This window comes from Eleutherodactylus coqui, chromosome 1 (assembly GCF_035609145.1).
Source record: "Eleutherodactylus coqui strain aEleCoq1 chromosome 1, aEleCoq1.hap1, whole genome shotgun sequence".
Lineage (NCBI taxonomy): Eukaryota > Metazoa > Chordata > Amphibia > Anura > Eleutherodactylidae > Eleutherodactylus > Eleutherodactylus coqui.
In genome coordinates, this window is record NC_089837.1 from 220,050,755 (window position 1) to 220,070,714 (window position 19,960).

Consider the following 19,960-nt stretch of genomic DNA (forward strand, 5'->3'; position numbering starts at 1 on the left):
TAACCTACAAAAAGTAGGTTAAACAATAAAATAAAACCTGAAGGGTGAGCTCTGTACCTTTATTTTTATTTTGTGATATTGTGCCTAGTTTCTACCCTTGCTGCTTTTTCTAGAAAGACTTTTATAAAAGCTGTTGATAAATATTTAACATAGTACATTTTTTTTTGCAGATCGATACCTTTTGAAACTAGAGTTATGTCTGTTCTTAGATGGTTGCATCTACCTCAAGACGAAAGGTGAGATATCTTTTCATACCCGTGAGCTTTAATAGTATGCTATACCATAAAACTGCTTTGGGACACTTTCATAGGTTCGTTAGATCAGGTTCCTTCTAAGGCCGGGGTCACACATATCTAAAGTTTTGCAGGCACCAAAGCTGTATGCATTTTACCAAGAATTGCTGTGGTTTTACAATGCAGTTATTGGCCATATATTTTTAGATTTCAAAAAAACTTTATTGGCTTTTTAACAATGAAGAAATTGGCACAATGTGCTGCCACAAAAAAATCCAGGCAGGAGGAGTACATTGCTAAAACTAATAAGTACATTAAATCATCAAGCAGTAAGGACCATAGTGATCCAATAAATCAGGTTAATAGGTTATCAGATACGAACATCCAAATAGTTATCAGCACTGGCGTAACTATACGGGATGCAGGGGATATGGTTGCACCTGGGCCCAGGAGCCTTAGGGGGCCCATAAGGCCTTTCCTCTCCATATAGGGAGCCCAGTACTATGAATACAGTGTTGTAGTTGGGGGCCCTGTTATAGGTTTTGCATTGTGGCTCAGGATCTCCAAGTTACACCTCTGCGTTAAGAGTTAAAGAAAAGTTGGGGGGCCCCAAGATAAACTTTTGCACCCGGGCTCATGAGCCTTTATCTATGCCCCTGGTTATCAGTAGCAGGGCTTAAGCAGATGGGCACAATTTAGTCCTATCATGTGGTCATAAAAATCATGGCCACAGGACAAAACCATTGATTTCAATTGTTTCGTTTTCACTTCTGGATTCTTGTACGGTATTAGTACGTGCCATAAAGATAGGGCAGGACCTATCGTCCCACTTTTCTTTTTTTAAACTCACGCGCTGTGATTAAAAAAAATAAAAAATATCAAGATTACTTGGATGTGTAATACTTTTATAGGGTCATTCTGTGTTAGTGACACATACCAGATTCCAAAATCTGACCTAGTCATTAATGCACACTCACACAGGCTTGGTCTTGAAGAGGTTAGACATGTTTCACCTTAAGAAACCACTCAACCAATTTCTGATTTGCAAAGGCATGGTATAATGTGTGTGGCCTTAGTATGTGCCATAACAACCGCTATGTGTGAACCAAGCCATAGAGCAGCGTGATATAATCCTAAATCAATCATACTCAGCTAGTGTATTCAGTAAACATTATAGACTAATAATCTCTGTGTCTGGTTTTTGGAGCGAAAAAATTGAATTAAAAATGTTTGTTTTTTAATAGAACGATGTTAGTTTTCTTCTTTTCATTATGTTTCCATTTTTTTCACCGCACAAATAGCACAGTCTGAAGCTCTATTTGTTTAGTGGAAAATAAATGGAAGCAAACTTGCATTTTTTTTTTTTGGAAAACCCATTGAACTCAATGAGGGGCAAAATGGAAATGTTTAATTCCAATTTTTTTGCTCTAAAAACAAAACAGAGAGATGGAATTGTAGCAGAAAGACCTAACACAAGTGTGACTGTACCCTTATTAGTATAATGAGTAATGTGTCCCTAATATAAAATCTCCACCTTTGGAGCCACCTAAGCCACGTTGGGGATTTTTTTTCACATTTTGGAATGTTTAGTTTAATCCTTTCTTTTCGAATACTGTTGTGTGTTCATTCAAAATAATTGACAAGTGTGTGTCATTCTTGGCACTGTTTGATTTAGACCACACTTTTACACTCTGTATTTAGAAGAACCAGATTCATCAGGACATAGGCATGGTCCAGTCAGCAGTGCAGTAAGTAGAATACCTGAATGTTTTCTTTATGTATGTAACCTAAATGTGCACGACTGCAACTAGCTACTCACCTGTGCATTGTGTCCAGTTTCATCTGAAAACACACTTTCCAACTTTCCAGCCATATAGGGCCTTAATGTAGCAAAGGTTTCTCATTTCATGTATATTATTTGGATTAATTGGCTGGAATTTTGTGTTTCTGCCTCTGAGGGCTTATTTACATTTATTGGCCAGTGTTTTCACGGCCTGTCCGATATAAGCTTCCATCTGAGCAGTCCCCCCCCCCCCTTTCCTCCTACTCACCGGCTCTCTGTCTCTCTCCTCCCCGATCACGGCTATAATCCCTTTAAAATAAAGTATAAAAATAAGAACAAAAAAGTAATAAAAGTTCAAAAAAAACCTTTTGCAATATTTGCAATTAAAAGATCAAAATATTAAACCAAAAATATGTATTTGGTATTGCTGCGTCCGTAAAAGTCCAATCTATCAAATTAATGCATTATTTTACTCGCACGATGAACGTGGTCTGAAAAAAAAAAAAAAAAAAGAACGCCAGAAATGCAATTTTTTGGTCACCCCATCTCCGAGAAAAAATATAATAAAAAGCGAACAAAAAGTCAATTGTAAGCAACCATGGTACCAATTGAAACAACAGGACGTACCACACAAAATGAGAGCTTACATAACTATGTTGACGGAAAGATAAGAAAGTTATTGTGCGCAGCAAATGGACACAAAAAATAATTTTAAAATGTAAATATTTAAAACTAAAAAATACAAGTACTACAGCAAAAAAAAAACTTCACAAGTTTGGTATTGTAGTAATCTTACTGAGCCATAGAATAAAGATATCAGGTCATTTTTGTTGCAGTTTCTGCGCCGTAGAGACAGGATGCACCGAAAGATGGTGGAATGTCGTCTTTTTTCATTTCTCTCCACTTAGAAATTTTAAAGTTTTTCAGTACATTATATGGTATAATAAATAGCACCATTCACCAACTTGTCCCGCAAAAAACAAGCCCTCATACAGCAACGTCGATGGATAAATAAAGGAGTTACAATTTTTTAAAAGGGAGGAGGAAAAAACGAAAATGGAAAAAAGCAAAAAAGCTCCGTCACTAAGGGGTTAATGGGGTATTCACAAGATTGCATTGATGGCTCAGTGTATTTGTAAAATCATCAATCATTCAAAATATACTCTTTAACGTAGTTTCCCTGTGTAAAGTTGGGGGCTTTAACTTTGTATTATATTCTGCCTGAATATCGACAGTAGTTGACCATTAGATGAAATATGCATAACATTTTAATCAGTTTTCCCTCATCTGGCTTTGAATGTCTCTTCAGGTGATAAAAGCCCTCATGAAGGTAGACCAAATTGTCGGAATGCTGATGGATGGACTTAAACAAATGAATCTAGACAAATGTGTTAATCTCTTGCTTCTTTCTGACCATGGTAAGCAATGCAGTCATGACTGTAAAACGTTAACCTCTAAATGCAAAGTTAGACCTGAACATAAGAACACAGGTATTCTATAAGCAATTTGTGAGCCTCTGCTCTGCTTTGGAGACAGTTATCAACATGTAATTGTTAGGCCAAAAAAGTGTGCATAAATAATGTAAAATTAATTCTGTGGGTCAGGACAATTATGTTGATAAACCAAATTTATAGTTGTTTTTTTTTTTTCTTTTATTACTTTCTCACATTTTGAGATGAATTTTTTTGTATTGTCACATTCAAACAATTTTTTTTACCATAAACCATGCTGTGTTTGGTTTTTTTTTTGCGAGAAAAGTAATAAATGGAATGGCAGGCTACAATACCCAGTGAGGCTATTAAAATTGGGGCTATTTAGTTGAGAAAAAAGCAACATGTAAAGCGTTAAATGGATGGGATCAGAAGTTTTTCTGCTCTCAGCTATTAGAGCTGGAGCCTGGCTGCCATAAGACAGCTGATCCCCCTGCTCCTACTACTGTAGCACGGGAGACCGTTGTTGGCATTTTGATGCAGTGCCGAGGAAAGGTGTATGCATCAGAATAAGGCCCAATAGTGACTTCTGTAAAAAGGTGTACGGGCCTAAAGAGAATTTAAGGAGGTTTAAAGAGAATTTATTACTATGACAAGCCTTATTACATAGGATGACCAAATACCAGTAGTTGGCTTAGAAATGGCTTCATACATATACCCTTCCTTTAAACCTCATGTACTATTCAGCAGAGCTGGGCAATATCAAACAAAAGAGATTCCAATAGTTGTGCCTCCTTAAAAATGGAAAGTTAGTTTTTTATTTTAGAAAAATCGAGAAACTGACCCATACTTGTCCAAGGGCTGTGTGCTGTATTGCAGCCTCATTTAAGTGAACAGAGCTGATCTACAATACCAGACCTTACCCATGGACAGGACTGGCTCCGTTTCTAGACTAAAAATTTACCCTTTTTTCTAATCTGTGACAATCTGTTTAATGAATGTGATTATGCCTGCTTTTTTAGTATAACTTTTCGGCATTTCTAGACCATGGTACATTGTCCTAATCTAATGACTATACATAATAAGGCTAAAGTTCCCCATACATATTCGAGAAAAGTCAATAGAAGCCACTGGTTTTGGTGGGACTGATCAACTATCTAAGATGTCAGTCGAATATCCTCATAAGTAAAGCCACATTTACACGAGACGACTGTCAGGCAAACAATGCCCGACACTCGTCCCCACATGTACTCACTCCTGTGATATTGCACAGGAGCTAGTATCGCTGGCTGTCAGCGGGGCGGCTGGAGGAGATTTCACTCCTCGTTCTCCCCTGCCCCTCTCCATTCACTCTCCACAGCGGACATTCAGTACTGAACGACTGCTATTTACACTCATCGCTCATAATTTTAAGCTGCATAAAATGCTGAGTGATGAGTGTAAAGAGCAGCCGTTCAGTACTGCATGTCCGCTGTGTAAAGTGAATAGAGAGGGGCAGGGGAGACCGTGAGGAGTGAAATCTCCTCCAGCCACCCCGCTATAAGCCAACGATACTTGCTCCTGTGCAAAAGCATTGGAGCAAGTACATGCGGGGACGAGTGTCGGGCATCGTTTGCCCGATAGTCGTCCCGTGTAAATGGGGCTTTAGTGTGTTAAATAACTACTATGAGAAAAGCTGTATGTAGATGTGATGGTAACTTTACTGATACTATCTGTATTGTCTGTATATCAGGCATGGAGGAGGCACGTTGTGAAAATATTGATTATCTAACATCTTACATAAACACCTCTGCTGACTACACAGTGGTATATGGACCAGCAGCACGTCTGAGACCTGTGCGATTACCAGATGAGTATTTCTCTTGTATGTTCTTATTTATTTCTCTTTTATGATCCTATCTTGTTACTTATCAGTCATGACCTATCGTTTGCCCAATTGACTTATCAGCCACGTTATATAAATAGATATTCATGCGATATGCATTCTGGATTCATGTTTAATGTGCTATGTATATTTTTTAGCAAGGCAGTCATTGCATTAGGCAGGCTGCACGGATATATGTTGCAGAATCTGCGGTCGGTGTCCACACTGCGGAACCGCAGCAAATACCGTTTGGAACATGCTATTAAAAAGCGCTTCCTGCACACTCTTGGAATCGAATTGTGATTTCTGCAAGCTGAGAAAACCTGCAGCATGTTCTATTTTAGTGTGGATTCCACATGGACGGCTTCCATTGAAGTCAATGGAAGCCATCCGACCCGCGGCCCTTGTGCAATTGACTTTGCAGAAAGGCCGCAGATTCCACATCATTGCCTAGCGACGGTGCAGGAAAAAATAAAAATTTTTAAAAAATCAGTACTGCGCATGTCTGACAGTGGCTCATTACAGCCATCCACAAATAAAGAAGAGAAAAGACAGGTACGTGCGGACGCTGGCTGTCGTCAGGGCCAAATTCCACTGTGGGCTCCCGCATGCAGAATTCAACCTGTTCATGTGCAGCCGGCCTTAATATGGTGTACGAATGTAATTATTGAATTTCCTGTGCTTGCACATAAACATTTGTTATCTTCTCTGATAACAAATAGCAGATGCTTGTTTACATAAAGAGGTAGAACTCCACCAAACAATATCTCTTTTAGGGCATGATAAAAGATTAAATCGACAGATGAGCGAATTCTTGCTGGTTGAGCAATTCCTAAACACGTGTTTACAGTGGACAATAGTTGGGAATGTCTGCTTAATCTTTGCAAAGTGACATAGATATAAAGTTGGAAAATACAAATATCCTTCAGTTTGCTTACATGGTAAAGAAAAATGCAAACCATATCTTATAACAATGCGCCAATGTGCTGGTTATGTGTAGTTCTCTAAATAACAGGTAGTCCGAAGTTAACCGATAAAAAACAAGGGCAGATGTGTTGCTAGGAAGCTAATAGCCACAGAATGACTAGCAAACATCACTGTACATTTGGTCACTTTTGATAGGTGTATTGACTAAAGATGAGCGAGCACCCAAACGCTCGAGTCCGCGTTATTCGAGTCGAGCTTTTCGTAAAATTCGAGAGCTCTACTCAAGTAACAAACCCCATTGACTACAATAGGAGACTCGAGCATTTTTGTATGTGGGACGCCGGGTCCCGAGCTTCCCCCCCCCCCCCATATCTCCCCCCCCATATCCCCCCCCCCATAATATACAAACATGTACGCATGTATATTTTTTTTACAACATATTTTCTATTTTTTGGTATCTAATCGTGCTGAATGTCTTTTTCAGTCGACTATGCAGAGCTCACCAAGAACCTGTCAGTAAGTACAAATCCATTATTGTTATAATCCACAGAACATACAGTTAGGCTGAATTGACACTAGAGTTTTCATTTCAAGCCCACAGAAATGTATTGAAACGGAAGGTGGTGGTTCAATGTAAGTGGCTCAGTGGTTAGCATTGTTGCTTTGCAATATTGGGGTCCTAGGTGCAAAACTGCAGTTATAGGTTCAAATCGGACCACGGGTGACATCTGTATTTGCTTTTTTACGTATGTTTCCTTTGTGCTTATTCTTCTTGTTCTTTTCTTTCACTGACAATGAAAGAACAGGCATGATTACTCAGTTGTTGGCTCTATTGCTTTGCAGTGCAGAAGTTGCAGGTTCATATTTCACCATGGGTGATGGCTGTATGGAGTTTTTGAAAGTTTATATTGCCCTTGATGAGATTTGAACCTAGGAACGTAGCATTGCAGGGCAACAGTACTAACCACTGAGCCACATTCATTGGACCACACCACTTTCGAAGCTGAAAAACGGATGTAAGCAGAAAGATTACTGATTCTTTCCATTTCCCTTCCATTCTCTGATTTCTGTCTAAACATCAATAAAATGCTAGTGTGAACAAGAACTTAATCTACATTGCAAGATTCCAATTTGGCATAGACACATTTGCTGCAAATTAACTTAAGTGTGTTAGTGTCAAAAAGGACCATGATAATAGTTTAGTAGATATTCTCAATAATATCATTGTTGTTTCACAAAGCCAATCCCAGTTGTTATGCCTTATTAGGCCTTAGTCAGATGGGCGTTTTTTCGCGCGATTTGCGGATCGCATGACGGATGCGCATCCGCAAATCGCGTGACCGGTGCCCGAAAATCGCCCGAAAATCTGCTCCTAGCCGCGTTTCATTAGAAACGGGCCGGAGCTGTCCAGCGCATTGCATTCAATGGAGCCGTCAATACAGCGGCTCCATTGAAAGCAATGCGCTGCGGGCGAGTGTGGGATGAATTGTCTTAAATATATAAGCCCTTCCCTGCAATTCATCCAGAAAAGTGTTAAAATAAAAAATATATACATACTCACCTGCTCCCGGCAGTCGGAGTTCCCCGTGGCCGGCCTGCAGTGGGTGTGAAGGGGGTGTGAGTCAGACCTGCCCCCTGATTGGCTCAGCTGAGTCCGTCAGCCGGGAGCAGGTGAGTATGTATATATTTTTTATTTTAACACTTTTCTGGATGAATTGCAGGGAAGGGCTTATATATTTAAGCCCTTCCCGACAATTCATCCCGCGCACGCCGGCAGCCCATTGCTTTCAATGGAGCTGGCTGTATTGCTGGCTCCATTGAATTCAATGGGCAAACATCGTTCTTCTCTGTCACAGCTGTTACAGCTGTGGCAGAGAAGAATGATTTGTCTTCTATATGTTCTCAATGGGGTCGGCGCTGCTGCCGCCGGCCCCATTGAGCGCATATAGAGAAGAGAACAGGAATCGCAGATCGCAGATAGGTGCGATCTGTGATTTCTGTTCTATAATTTATCGGACGAGAGCATAAAAAGCGCTCATGTGTCCGATACCATTCCAAAGCAATGGTTTTAAAAAATTGCAGGACGCATGCGCATGCGCAAATCGCGCAAAAAAAACGCCCGTCTGACTAAGGCCTTAGGGCATATAGATATCATAGAGTGGGTTTCCTACTTGGGACCCTCCTCCTATGAGCCAGAATGGACAGCTACTTTGTAAGAGCAGCTACTATTCTGGTGAACCAGGCCTGTTCATGATTTGCATTAACCAATCCAGCCTTTCCTTTGAGTGTAATGCTACATTATCCCTGCAGAGGCGATGCAGGAGAAATATTAAGCTGGTTGCACCGTCTCCTGGTGATTGCTGGAGATTTTAGTAGATAGACCTGCAGTGATCAACTGATTGCTGAGCCAGTTCAACAGCAAAAGCTTTTGATAAGGCAACTCCTTTTTAACAGATTTTTCTTGTGTTTAGATATTTTCCCTTCAGAAAGAATCTTATTCTCTTCTTAAGCTGCTTTTAGACGGAATGGTTTGTTCAGAAAATCGTTCAAACTAGCGAAACTGAATAATCATTCACTTTATACTCGATCCAACGACTGAACGAGAATCATGAGGTTCTAGCTCGTTGTTCACTTGCAGCTGACATAACAATCATCAATCACCTGTTTGTTAACTTGTAGGGCAGTTTAAATGCTGATCATTGAAAGTTACCAAACGTGTCATAAAGAATACTATTTCTCATGTACTATTGTATGTTTATTAAACACACAAAAAAGGTATTTGAATATAAAGTATTGTTGGCAAACCAAACTATATGGCCGTATCTACAATCATGTGAGCTTCAGACAACTGTTGGCATTGAGGGATTAGTGCAATGTTTGTCAACTCCAGTCCTCAGTAAGAACACCTGTGGGTTCTGCAGCACCAACAATAATTACATCACCTGTGCAAGACTAAGGAAATCCAGAAAACATGGCCTATTGGGGGTCCCTGAGGACTGGAGGTGGGGAACACTGGATTAGTGGATGCTCTTTTAGGGAAATTTCCCATATCTGTACTGCTGTTTATTTTCCTATTACTATCACCCTTTTCCTCAGTGTAGACGACCTGATCAGCATTTCAAGCCATTCCTGAAGCAACACTTGCCAAAGCGCTTCCATTTTGCCAAAAGTGATAGAATTGAGTCGCTTCACTTTTACAGTGATCCAAAATGGCAAGTTGTAAAGTAAGTGAGAGATATTCTCTTATCTGAAAATTTCAGTGCCCAACTTTCCATCTCCCATGAAAAATTGCAAGTAAAGTTGTGTGCTGTCCTGTATAGAGATGTAGCAAAGTTTATCTTGAGATTGCCTGCGTTAGGCCAGGCTCACACAAACGTATTTGAATTGCATATTACACATGCAATATACGGGCACATAATACGCGGCGAATGGCTTCAATGAAAATACATTGATAATCATTGTTCTGTTCACCCTTCGTATATTTATTGAGTATATTATGTACAGACTCCATAGAAAGTCTATGGAGTTCGTATAAGACTTGCGACAACAGCCAAATGGGCACAAGGCTCAGCTTCTGTTTTATTTTAGCAAAACGTCTGACATGCCACTGTCGTATACCAAAAGTTTTTAAAGTTTAGCTATATTTTAACCCCTTAAGGACCGTTCCCCTTTTTTTTCCCATTCTCGTTTTTTCCTCCCCCCCCCCCTTTAATAAATTATAACTCTTTTATTTATTCATTGACGTTGCTGTCTAAGGCCTTTTTTTGTGTGTATTTTTCAATGTGCTATATAATGTACCATATAAAATTCTTAGGGGAGTAAAATAGAAAAAAAACTAAATTCCACCATCTTTGGGTGTGTCTTGTTTCTACGACGTACACACTGCAACAAAAATGACCTGATAACTTTATTCAATGGGTCAGTATGATTATTACAATACCAAATTTATATAGTTTTTTTTTCTGTTGTACTACTTAATTTTTTGTAATTATTTACTCACAGCTATAACTTTTTTAGTTTTTAGTCGACCTAGTTGTGCGGGACGTCCTTTAGTCACCGTTGGTACCATTCTGGAGTACATACAACTTTTTGATCGATTTTTATTACATTTTTTTTCTTGGAGACTGAGTGACCAAAAAAAAGTGCAATTCTGGCTTTCTTTTTTTTTTACTGTGCGGGTAAATAATGCATTACCTTGATAGATCGGACTTTTACGGATGCAGTGATACCAAATATGTACCTTTTATTATTTAGATTCTTTTATTATAATTATGAAAAAAGGTTTTTTTTTTAAACTTTTATTACCTTTTTGTGTTTAATAATTAGTCAAACTTTTTTAAACTAAATTTTTACTTTTTGTTTAGTCCCCAGCCAGCGATGCTTTCTTTGCTCCTGCAGTATGATGTAATGGCATAGCATTACATCATACTGCGATTGGACAGGCAGCCTATCAAGCCATGCCTTGGGCATGGCTTGATAGGCATTCTGCTAAGATGGCCCACGGCTGCCATGACACCCGCATGGCTCCCTGCGATCTCATGCAGCCGAGAAGCAGCCGGCAGCTGCAGTGTATGGAGGGAGATCACCATGTGATGATAAAAGGGGAGGAGTGAGTGGAATGAAAGGACTATTAGAAACTATCAGTGGGGGAAATGATGTGCCCCAGTGGTTAAATAGCAAGCTTCAACTGCTGTAAATTATAAAACGTGTATATTCTAATCTGTGGCCCGACTTCTGAATTCCTTTTCCTTCTGAAAATGAATAGTGTATTTAATATAATGAACCTTATATTTGATATCTATTTTAAATTGTAGATCTGCTGATGAGGTGAAGTCTTGCAATGGTGGTTTTCATGGTTCTGATAACCTGTTCGAGAACATGCAGGTAATCACATTTGTAAGCTGTTTCACAATAATTGTGGTTGAGCAGACTTTTTTAAAACTTGTTTTCTTAAAGGATATTCAGCACTAAAACAACACTTACCATACAGAAAATGTTCAGTACTGTGAGGTATGCACAGTAAGATCTTATACTTGACAGGCAGTGACTGTCATAATTTTACTAGAGAAATTGAATTAACCCTTAAGGACACGGCCGTTTTTTTTCATTCTCGTTTTTTCCTCCCCACTTTAAAAAAAATCAACATTCTTTTATTTATACATCGACGTTACTATCAGAGGGCTTGTTTTTTGGGGCACGAGTTGTCGTTTCCAATGGTACTATTTAATGTACCATATAATGTTCTGAAAACTAAAAAAAAATCAAGGTGGTGTGCAATGGAAAAAAATTGAAATTTCACCATATTTGACAGGGTCTTTTTTCTACAGTGCACAAACTGCAGCAAAAATGATAAAATACCTTTATTCTATGGGTCAGTAGGATCACACGAATACCAAATTTCTATTTTAAAATATATAATATCTTTGGTAAAAAATAAAATTATTACTTTTGACCGCCATAACTTTTTTATTTTTCCTTTTTTCTTGCGGGACATCCTGTAGTTTGGGGTATACATGTCGTTTTTAACACTTTTTATTACATTTTTTCTTGGAGATGGGATGACCAAAAAGCACAATTCTGTTTTTGTTTTGTTTGTTTTTTTGACTATGTTCACCATGTGGGATAAATAATGCTTTAGGGCTTATTCACACAAGTGTATATCAGCTGGCGTATTCACAGCTTGCCAAAATACGCTTCTATCTAAGCAGTCCCCCCCCCCCCCCTTCCCTCCCCTTCACCAGCTCTCCTCCACTACAGAGTTTGCAATGGGAGGGGGCAGGACAGGGTGGAGCTAAGCTGGGTATGCACAAGGGGCAGCAGCTTAGCTCTGCCCCCATCCCGCAACTCCCATTGCAAACCGCTTGGAGGGGAGGAGAGAAGCAGAGAGCTGGTGAGGGGGAGGGGAGGGAAGGGGGGAGTGCTCAGATTGAAGCATTTTGCTGGCCGACATACGCTCATGTAAATAAGCCCTTACTTTGATCATTCGGACTTTTATGGATGCAGTTAGGCCAAATTGTAATTGATCAAAGAAACCTAGCCCCTATTGTGGGTGGTATCTCTGGCAGGCTTTATATCAGGTGTCTGGCATCCTTAGTGCATGCATGTCCATCATTGCTGCCAGTTTACCATCAAAACTCGCAGCACTATTTCATTTATTGATCACTTATATTGGATTGCTCCTGATAAATCTCTCTTTAGAGGAAAGACATTGAGCAAATCTTAGAAGAGCAGAGTCTAGAGGAGCTTAGAACAGTATATATTAGAGCTTTATTTAGTCTGAGCAGAATTCTATGAGCTAAGTTTACAACCTAGCCTGCTAGCAGTTTATTATCCTAGCTGAAATCTATAAGATAGTTACATCTCTCCTTCCAGATCTATAATTCAGAGTAACGATCCGCGCCACCATATAATAAATAATAAGAGTGACTCACCTGGTGCACAGCGGGGTTCCCGTAGACCGTTAAATCATTGGGGAACACCCCGCCTGCACCTGTTATACTTGAGAAAGGCGTCTTAAGAACGTCGAAACGCGTTGTATAACTATTGCTGCAAGAATTCCACTTGCATGCAATCTTTTATTTGGAAATAAATTTATGATTAATTTATATAAATACTGTCTGCCACGACAGTTCATTTTATCCTAAGAGGAGCTACAGCAGGAGCGCGGAAAGAGTTTTTTCTATTTGAAGATTTGCTCCTTCCAGATCTATAGCTATTAATGACTCACTTGCTGTTAGACGGGTGGGCTGATTGGTCCTTTTGATACATAATTTAGCCACACTGGAATAGTTATAGCTCTCCAACAGTTCTGTGTTTCTTCTATTCATGACTCTTTACACTATAACATCTGAGTGGAATATCGACAATCATCTAATATCTTTATTTGAAGTACACACTAGGGGCGTGGAGATCTCTCAAAGGTTATTCTCTGTTATTAGGCATACTTTTTCACGGAGTTTATTATCTCTGATATTAGGCATACTTTTCACATAGAGGTTTCAATGGTTGCATGGAGGTGGTTTGAGTAAGCTATCGTCATCCCCCTTCTATGACGCTTTGTGATTAGGCCAACAGCATACAAACAGGCTGGATTCTGTATGTGGGAGCCCGCAGTGGAATCCGTCCTCGCGTACTAGCAGAAGTTCCGGTCGACTTGCTGTCGGACATGCGCAGTACAGTTTTTTGTTTTTTTTTTCACATTTTTTTGTTCCCACACCGTAGCTAAGTGATGACGCGAAATCCGCAACTTTCTGCAATGTCAATTGCGGAAGGGCTGTGGTTCAGAGTGCTTCCAATGGCTGCAATGGAGGCCATCCGTGCGGAATCCGCATGAAAATAGAGCATGCTGTACATTTTTTTTTCCCCCTCTGCTCACGAAAATCACAATTTAATTCTGCGTGTGTGTAGGAAAAAGTGCTTTTACATAGCTTGGAATGAATGGTATTTGCTGCGGATCCGCTGTGCAAATGCCGACCGTGGATTCTGGAATGCACAGCTGTTTGTGTGCCACCGGCCTTACGGTCTTCGACATCTTGTCGTTGGAATCTACTATTGGGTAAATGTGGCCTTTTTGCAGATCATTCATTAGTGCCTTTAGTATTAATTCTCATTCGCCCTCTGTTTTTGTTTATTATTTTTTGTCTGTTTATGATCGGGGGTTCATATAGGCAGGTGCTTCTTTTCGCCTTCCTCTTTTAGATTTTACTTTAATAAGTTATATTTTAGAAGGATCCTCAGTGATCTGCATAGTCATTTGTAAGTTTATGTGAGTCGTCCCCACGTGGAAGTGCAGTCTATGGAAAGCTTGTTTATTACATAAGTAGCAAAAAAGGATAAAAAAGCCCTGTGGTATATCTGGAGGGAGAAACCCTATTTCAAACGGGTGTATAGCAGTGTTGGGAGATGCCGATGATCTCACCAGTCCCCATACCCTAACATGCTGCCTCCCGTAGTACTACTCTACCTCAAGATCAGCCCCTACCACCTGCCCATAATGCAGTGATTCTACCTACACACGGGCAAGCAGAGTTTCTCATCTCGATATCACGCTTGCCGACGTGTGTTTTCACGCAGATGTGAGGCGTTTTACTGGCACATACGCATCCCATCACTTCTGTGAGGTCAAAATCCTCCAGCATGACTTTCAGGTGCAATAGAGGATTGGCAAGTATTTCCCATTGTTTTCAATGAAAAACCTTATATCACACTCGCGTGCATATCGCATGGCATGCAATGCGTTTTACTGTCCAATTGAGAACAATGGGTGACTGGCTCCGAGGCACGCAAAAAAGTTAGGTCATGCCAAAATTTTGTGTATGACTTAATTCAAAAGAATGGGGTTCATATTCACGCGAGTTTTGTGAGTCTCGCAACGCACTAAACTTGAACCAGATTGTCGACCGTGTGAAACTGGCCTTATGCTCTGTTTCCAGTACAGCTCCCCTCCCAGCACCTTATTTGATCTAGAGACAGCTCGTTTGTTTGGCTGTAATCGGTGATCGACTTCTTGCTCAGTCTACAAGCACCCTTAAGATAAGTAAGATGTGCGTATTGATTTTTCATGCACAGTTTTCCATAACCTTTTAAATACATGATATATTTCCTTTTAAATCATGATAGGTCTCCTGAGCCATACACTATAGAAACTAAGATTTATTAACACTAGAGATGAGCGAATGTACTCGTCCGAGCTTGATATTCGTGCGAATATTAGGGTGTTCGGGATGCTCGTTACGAGCACCACGCGGTGTTCTGGTTACTTTCAGTTTCCTCTCTGAGACGTTAGCGCGCTTTTCTGGCCAATTGAAAGACAGGGAAGGCATTACAACTTCCCCCTGTGACGTTCAAGCCCTATACCACCCCCCTGCTGTGAGTGGCTGGGGCGATCAGATGTCACCCGAGTATAAAAGTCGGCCCCTCCCGCGGCTCGCCACACATGCCTTGTGAGTTAGCTGAGGGAAAGTACTATCGTGCTGGTGCTGCTGTAGGGAGAGCGTTAGGAGTCAGTGTAGGCTTCAAGAACCCCAAAGGTCCTTCTTAGGGCCACATTTACCTGTGTGCAGGCTGCTGCTAGCAGTGTTTTTTTTTTTTTTTTTCCTCAAAATCGGCAGTGCAGAGCATTGCACCCGGCATTAGGGACAGAAGTGGTGCATAGGCAGGGAGAGTATTAGGAGTGAGTGTAGCCTTCAAGAACCTCAACGGTCCTTTCTAGGGCCAAATTTAAGCGTGTGCAGTACTGTGCTGGCTGCTGTTAGCAGTGTTGCATTTTTTTTTTTTCTAAAAATCGTCTGTGCAGAGCATTGCACCCTCCATTGATACTACAGGGACAGAATTGTGTAGGCAGGGCCACAACACAGTTATTGTTCATTGAATATACGCAGTGGGTCCTTCCCTTTGCAAAAAAGGAAAAGAAATTATATTTGGCCTGCCTGTGTCAGTCCTAAGGTCTCCGTGTACGTGTGTGCTGCGTGGACAACGTACAAAAATCAGACGCAACCAGCTACGGTTTACTGCAGGCTTGCGCCATTGTCTTTCCTGACTGGCAAATACCTGCTCTGCTAGAGTTAATAACTCTGCTACACTAAAGTTGTGTGTCACTTTTTCAGGGCCACACTACAGTTCTAAAAGTTATTGTTCATTGAATATACGCAGTGGGTCCTTCCCTTTGCAAAAAAGGAAAAGAAATTATATTTGGCCTGCCTGTGTCAGTCCTAAGGTCTCCGTGTACGTGTGTGCTGCGTGGAGAACGTACAAAAATCAGACGCAACCAGCTACGGTTTACTGCAGGCTTGCGCCATTGTCTTTCCTGACTGGCAAATACCTGCTCTGCTAGAGTTAATAACTCTGCTACACTAAAGTTGTGTGTCACTTTTTCAGGGCCACACTACAGTTCTAAAAGTTATTGTTCATTGAATATACGCAGTGGGTCCTTCCCTTTGCAAAAAAGGAAAAGAAATTATATTTGGCCTGCCTGTGTCAGTCCTAAGGTCTCCGTGTACGTGTGTGCTGCGTGGAGAACGTACAAAAATCAGACGCAACCAGCTACGGTTTACTGCAGGCTTGCGCCATTGTCTTTCCTGACTGGCAAATACCTGCTCTGCTAGAGTTAATAACTCTGCTACACTAAAGTTGTGTGTCACTTTTTCAGGGCCACACTACAGTTCTAAAAGTTATTGTTCATTGAATATACGCAGTGGGTCCTTCCCTTTGCAAAAAAGGATAAGAAATTATATTTGGCCTGCCTGTGTCAGTCCTAAGGTCTCCGTGTACGTGTGTGCTGCGTGGAGAACGTACAAAAATCAGACGCAACCAGCTACGGTTTACTGCAGGCTTGCGCCATTGTCTTTCCTGACTGGCAAATACCTGCTCTGCTAGAGTTAATAACTCTGCTACACTAAAGTTGTGTGTCACTTTTTCAGGGCCACACTACAGTTCTAAAAGTTATTGTTCATTGAATATACGCAGTGGGGCCTTCCCTTTGCAAAAAAGCGAAAACATTATATTTGGCCTGCAGGCTTGCGCCAATTTATTTCCTGCCTGGGAAATCAAATCACTGGTAATACAGCATGCTGAGGGGTAGGGGTAAGCCTAGAGGACGTGGACGCGGCCGAGGACGCGTAGGCCCAAGTGAGGGTGTGGGCACAGGCCGAGCTCCTGATCCAGGTGTGTCGCAGCCGACTGCTGCGCGATTAGGAGAGAGGCACGTTTCTGGCGTCCCCACATTCATCGCCCAATTAATGGGTCCACGCGGGAGACCTTTATTAGAAAATGAGCAGTGTGAGCAGGTCCTGTCCTGGGTGGCAGAAAGTGCTTCGAGCAACCTATCGTCCAGCCACAGTTCTGCGCCGTCCACTGCTGCAAATCCGAATCCTCTGTCTGCTGCTCCTCCTTCCTCCCAGCCTCCTCACTCCACTACAATGACACATGCTCAGGAGCGGGAACACTCCCAGGAACTGTTCTCGGGCCCCTGCTCAGATTGGGCAGCAGTGGTTCCTCTCCCACCAGAGGAGTTTATCGTCACTGATGCCCAACCATTCGAAAGTTCCCGGGGTCCGGGGGAAGAGGCTGGGGACTTCCGCCAACTGTCTCAAGAACTTTCTGTGGGTGAGGAGGACGATGACGATGAGACACAGTTGTCTTGCAGTGAGGTAGTAGTAAGGGCAATAAGTCCAAGGGAGCAGCGCACAGAGGATTCGGAGGAAGAGCAGCAGGACGATGAGGTGACTGACCCCACCTGGTGTGCAACGCCTACTCAGGACAGGTCTTCAGAGGGGGAGGCAAGGGCATCAGCAGGGCAGGTTGCAAGAGGCAGTACGGTGGCCAGGGGTAGAGGCAGGGCCAGACCGAATAATCCACCAAGTGTTTCCCAAAGCACACCCTCGCGCCATGCCACCCTGCAGAGGCCGAGGTGCTCTAAGGTCTGGCAGTTTTTCACAGAGACGCCTGACGACCGACGAACAGTGGTGTGCAACCTTTGTCGCGCCAAGATCAGCCGGGGAGCCACCACCAACAGCCTCACCACCACCAGCATGCGCAGACATATGATGGCCAAGCACCCCACAAGGTGGGACGAAGGCCGTTCACCGCCTCCGGTTTGCACCGCTGCCTCTCCCCCTGTGCCCCAACCTGCCACTGAGATCCAACCTCCCTCTCAGGACACAGGCACAACCGTCTCATGGCCTGCACCCACACCCTCACCTCCGCTGTCCTCGGCCCCATCCAGCAATGTCTCGCACCGCACAGTCCAGCCGTCGCTAGCGCAAGTGTTGGAGCGCAAGCGCAAGTACGCCGCCACGCACCCGCACGCTCAATCGTTAACCGTCCACATAGCCAAATTTATCAGCCTTGAGATGCTGCCGTATAGGGTTGTGGAAACGGAGTCCTTCAAAGCTATGATGGCGGCGGCGGCCCCGCGCTACTCAGTTCCCAGTCGCCACTACTTTTCCCGATGTGCCGTCCCAGCCCTGCACGACCACGTCTCCCGCAACATTGTACGCGCCCTCACCAATGCAGTTAGTGGCAAGGTCCACTTAACTACGGACACGTGGACAAGCACAGGCGGGCAGGGCCACTACATCTCCCTGACGGCAAATTGGGTGAATTTAGTGGAGGCTGGGACAGAGTCAGAGCCTGGGAAGGCTCGCGTCCTACCCACCCCCAGAATTGCGGGCCCCAGCTCGGTGGTGGTATGTTCGGCGGTGTATGCTTCTTCCACTAAAGCACCCTCCTCCTCCTCCTCCTCAACCTCTGTCTCGCAATCTAGATGTGTCAGCAGCAGCAGGACGTTGCCAGCAGTTGGTGTCGCGCGGCGTGGCAGCACAGCGGTGGGCAAGCGTCAGCAGGCCGTGCTGAAACTACTCAGCTTAGGAGATAGGAGGCACACGGCCCACGAACTGCTGCAGGGTCTGACAGAGCAGACCGACCGTTGGCTTGCGCCGCTGAGCCTCCAACCGGGCATGGTCGTGTGTGACAACGGCCGTAACCTGGTGGCGGCTCTGCAGCTCGGCAGCCTCACGCACGTGCCATGCCTGGCCCATGTCTTTAATTTGGTGGTTCAGTGCTTTCTGAAAAGCTACCCACGCTTGTCAGACCTGCTCGTAAAGGTGCGCCGGCTCTGCCCACATTTCCGCAAGTCCCACACGGACGCTGCCACCCTGCGCACCCTGCAACATCGCTTTAATCTGCCAGTGCACCGACTGCTGTGCGACGTGCCCACACGGTGGAACTCTACGCTCCACATGTTGGCTAGGCTCTATGAGCAGCGTAGAGCTATAGTGGAATACCAACTCCAACATGGGCGGCGCAGTGGGAGTCAGCCTCCTCAATTCTTTTCAGAAGAGTGGGCCTGGTTGGCAGACATCTGCCAGGTCCTTCGAAACTTTGAGCAGTCTACCCAGGTGGTGAGCGGCGATGCTGCAATCATTAGCATCACCATTCCTCTGCTATGCATCTTGAGAAGTTCCCTGCAAACCATAAAGGCAGCCGCTTTGCGCTCGGAAACCGAGCTGGGGGAAGACAGTATGTCGCTGGATAGTCAGAGCACCCTCCTGTCTATATCTCAGCGCGTTCAGGAGGAGGAGGAGGAGCATGAGGAGGATGAGGAGGAGGGGGAAGAGACAGCTTGGCCCACTGCTGACGGTACCCATGCTGCTTGCCTGTCATCATTTCAGCGTGTATGGCCTGAGGAGGAGGAGGAGGAGGATCCTGAAAGTGATCTTCCTAGTGAAGACAGCCATGTGTTGCGTACAGGTACCCTGGCACACATGGCTGACTTCATGTTAGGATGCCTTTCTCGTGACCCTCGTATTCAACGCATTCTGGCCACTACGGATTACTGGGTGTACACACTGCTCGACCCACGCTATAAGGAGAACCTTCCCACTCTCATTCCCGAAGAGGAAAGGGGTTCGAGAGTGTTGCTATACCACAGGACCCTGGCGGACAAGCTGATGGTCAAATTCCCATCCGACAGCGCTAGTGGCAGAAGGCGCAGTTCCGAGGGCCAGGTAGCAGGGGAGGTGCGTAGAGCAAGCAGCATGTACAGCCCAGACAGTGCAACAGTCTTTAAGGGCCTGGCCAGCTTTATGGCTCCCCAGCAAGACTGTGTCACCGCTCCCCAGTCAAGGCTGAGTCGGCGGGAGCACTGTAAAAGGATGGTGAGGGAGTACGTAGCCGATCGCACGACCATCCTCGGTGACGCCTCTGCCCCCTACAACTACTGGGT

General features: G+C 43.4%; 1 protein-coding gene across 2 annotated transcripts in view; it reads left to right on the forward strand.

The window, feature by feature from the left end:
• Positions 1 to 19,960, forward strand: part of ENPP1 (ectonucleotide pyrophosphatase/phosphodiesterase 1) — a 109,867-nt gene that overhangs the window by 47,966 nt on the left and 41,941 nt on the right. For both annotated transcript variants that reach the window (XR_010793000.1, XM_066605564.1), the window contains exons 10-16: positions 171 to 236; positions 1,909 to 1,981; positions 3,326 to 3,434; positions 5,179 to 5,310; positions 6,722 to 6,753; positions 9,334 to 9,461; positions 11,052 to 11,121. Coding sequence is in view for 1 of the 2 variants with exons in the window: in XM_066605564.1 (XP_066461661.1) it covers positions 171 to 236; positions 1,909 to 1,981; positions 3,326 to 3,434; positions 5,179 to 5,310; positions 6,722 to 6,753; positions 9,334 to 9,461; positions 11,052 to 11,121 (610 nt within the window). In the remaining variant the exon portion in view is untranslated. The remainder of the gene's footprint in view (positions 1 to 170; positions 237 to 1,908; positions 1,982 to 3,325; positions 3,435 to 5,178; positions 5,311 to 6,721; positions 6,754 to 9,333; positions 9,462 to 11,051; positions 11,122 to 19,960) is intronic.